This window comes from Seriola lalandi, unplaced genomic scaffold (assembly GCF_002814215.2).
Source record: "Seriola lalandi dorsalis isolate HSWRI2012SDOR001 ecotype SW California unplaced genomic scaffold, Sedor1 jcf7180002052916, whole genome shotgun sequence".
NCBI classification, from domain to species: Eukaryota; Metazoa; Chordata; class Actinopteri; order Carangiformes; family Carangidae; genus Seriola; species Seriola lalandi.
The window spans coordinates 558-2,305 of record NW_019523469.1 but is presented as its reverse complement, the minus strand read 5'-3'; the positions used below and the strand labels follow the sequence as shown (position 1 = coordinate 2,305).

Genomic DNA, 1,748 nt, shown 5'->3' with positions numbered 1-1,748 from the left:
GTGTGTGTGTGTGTGTGTGTGTCAGGTGTCTGTCCGGCTGGCCATCTGCAACATGGACTGGGACCGTATGAAGGCCAAAGACCTGCTGGCTCTGTGCAGCTCCTTCACCCCGAAAGGAGGAGCCGTGCTGTCTGTCAAGGTAACAACCCCAGAACACACACACACACACACACACACACACACACACACACACACACACACACACACACACACACACAGAGGTTGAATCCTCCTCTGGATCTGAGCGTGTGCTGGTCTGCGTCTCTCAGGGTTTACAGGGAGAAGAAGCGCGACTACCAGTTCAAGCGTCTCAAGTATTACTACGCCGTGGTGGAGTGTGACTCGGTCGACACGGCCGCCAAGATCTACGAGGAGTGTGACGGCTACGAGTACGAGAGCAGCTGCTCCGTCATGGACCTCCGGTAGGAGAACACAGAACACAGAACATGAGAACACAGAACATGAGAACACAGAACATGAGAACATGAGAAACCAGAACATGAGAAACCAGAACATGAGAACACAGAACATGAGAACATGAGAAACCAGAACATGAGAACACAGAACATGAGAACACAAGACATGAGAACACAGAACACGAGAACATGAGAACACAGAACATGAGAACAATGAGAACACAGAACATGAGAACACAAGACATGAGAACACAGAACACAGAACACGAGAACACAGAACACGAGAACACAGAACACGAGAACACAGAACACGAGAACATGAGAACACAGAACATGAGAACACAGAACATGAGAACACAAGACATGAGAACACAAGACATGAGAACACAGAACATGAGAACACAGAACATGAGAACACGACATGAGAACACAGAACACGAGAACACAGAACACGAGAACACAGAACACGAGAACACAGAACACGAGAACATGAGAACATGAGAACACAGAACATGAGAACACAAGACATGAGAACACAAGACATGAGAACACGAGAACACAGAACACGAGAACACAGAACAGGAGAACACAGAACATGAGAACACAAGACATGAGAACACAAGACATGAGAACACAAGACATGAGAACACAGAACACGAGAACACAGAACAGGAGAACACAGAACATGAGAACACAGAACATGAGAACACAAGACATGAGAACACAGAACACAGAACATGAGAACACAGAACATGAGAACACAGAACACGAGAACACAGAACACAGAACATGAGAACACAGAACATGAGAACACAGAAGATGAGAACACGAGAACACAGAACACAAACCTACAAGTCACAGGATTAAAAACCAAGTTGAAACGTCTGTCGACAGGTTTATTCCTGATGACGTCACGTTTCCCGAGGAACCGAAAGACGCGGCGACGGACGTGAACCTGTCGGCGTACTCGCCCAAACTCTTCACCTCATCTGCCGCGGCCACATCGAAGGTCGGACTCACTGCTCACGTTCTTGTAGAAAACATCAAAGATCTTTATATTTATCTTCAGTTTTTTCTGAAGCAACAAATATCAAACATTTAATGCAACAAAGTTTCTTTTGATTAAAACTGATTAAAACTTTCACGTGATTCAGATTCGTCTCGTTTTGATCGACCAAAAGTCCAAAATGCTTTTTCTGTCGTTTGTAAAGAGAAGCAGGAAATCATCATTTGAGAGGCGGGAATCAGAGGATTTGATTGATTATTAAAATTGATAATTGATAACTCGATGAATCATTTCAGCTTTAAACTGTTTAATTATTTTACTTCCCT

General features: G+C 44.5%; 1 protein-coding gene across 1 annotated transcript in view; it reads left to right on the top strand.

The window, feature by feature from the left end:
- Nucleotides 1–52: 52 nt before the first annotated feature.
- The window catches only part of LOC111650777 (ESF1 homolog), a gene marked incomplete at its 3' end in the record, with an annotated part of 2,245 nt that continues 549 nt past the window's right edge, over nt 53–1,748 (top strand). Inside the window, exons 1-3 of the mRNA XM_023400688.2 lie at nt 53–129; nt 270–422; nt 1,311–1,425. Coding sequence (XP_023256456.2) covers nt 53–129; nt 270–422; nt 1,311–1,425 — 345 coding nt within the window. The remainder of the gene's footprint in view (nt 130–269; nt 423–1,310; nt 1,426–1,748) is intronic.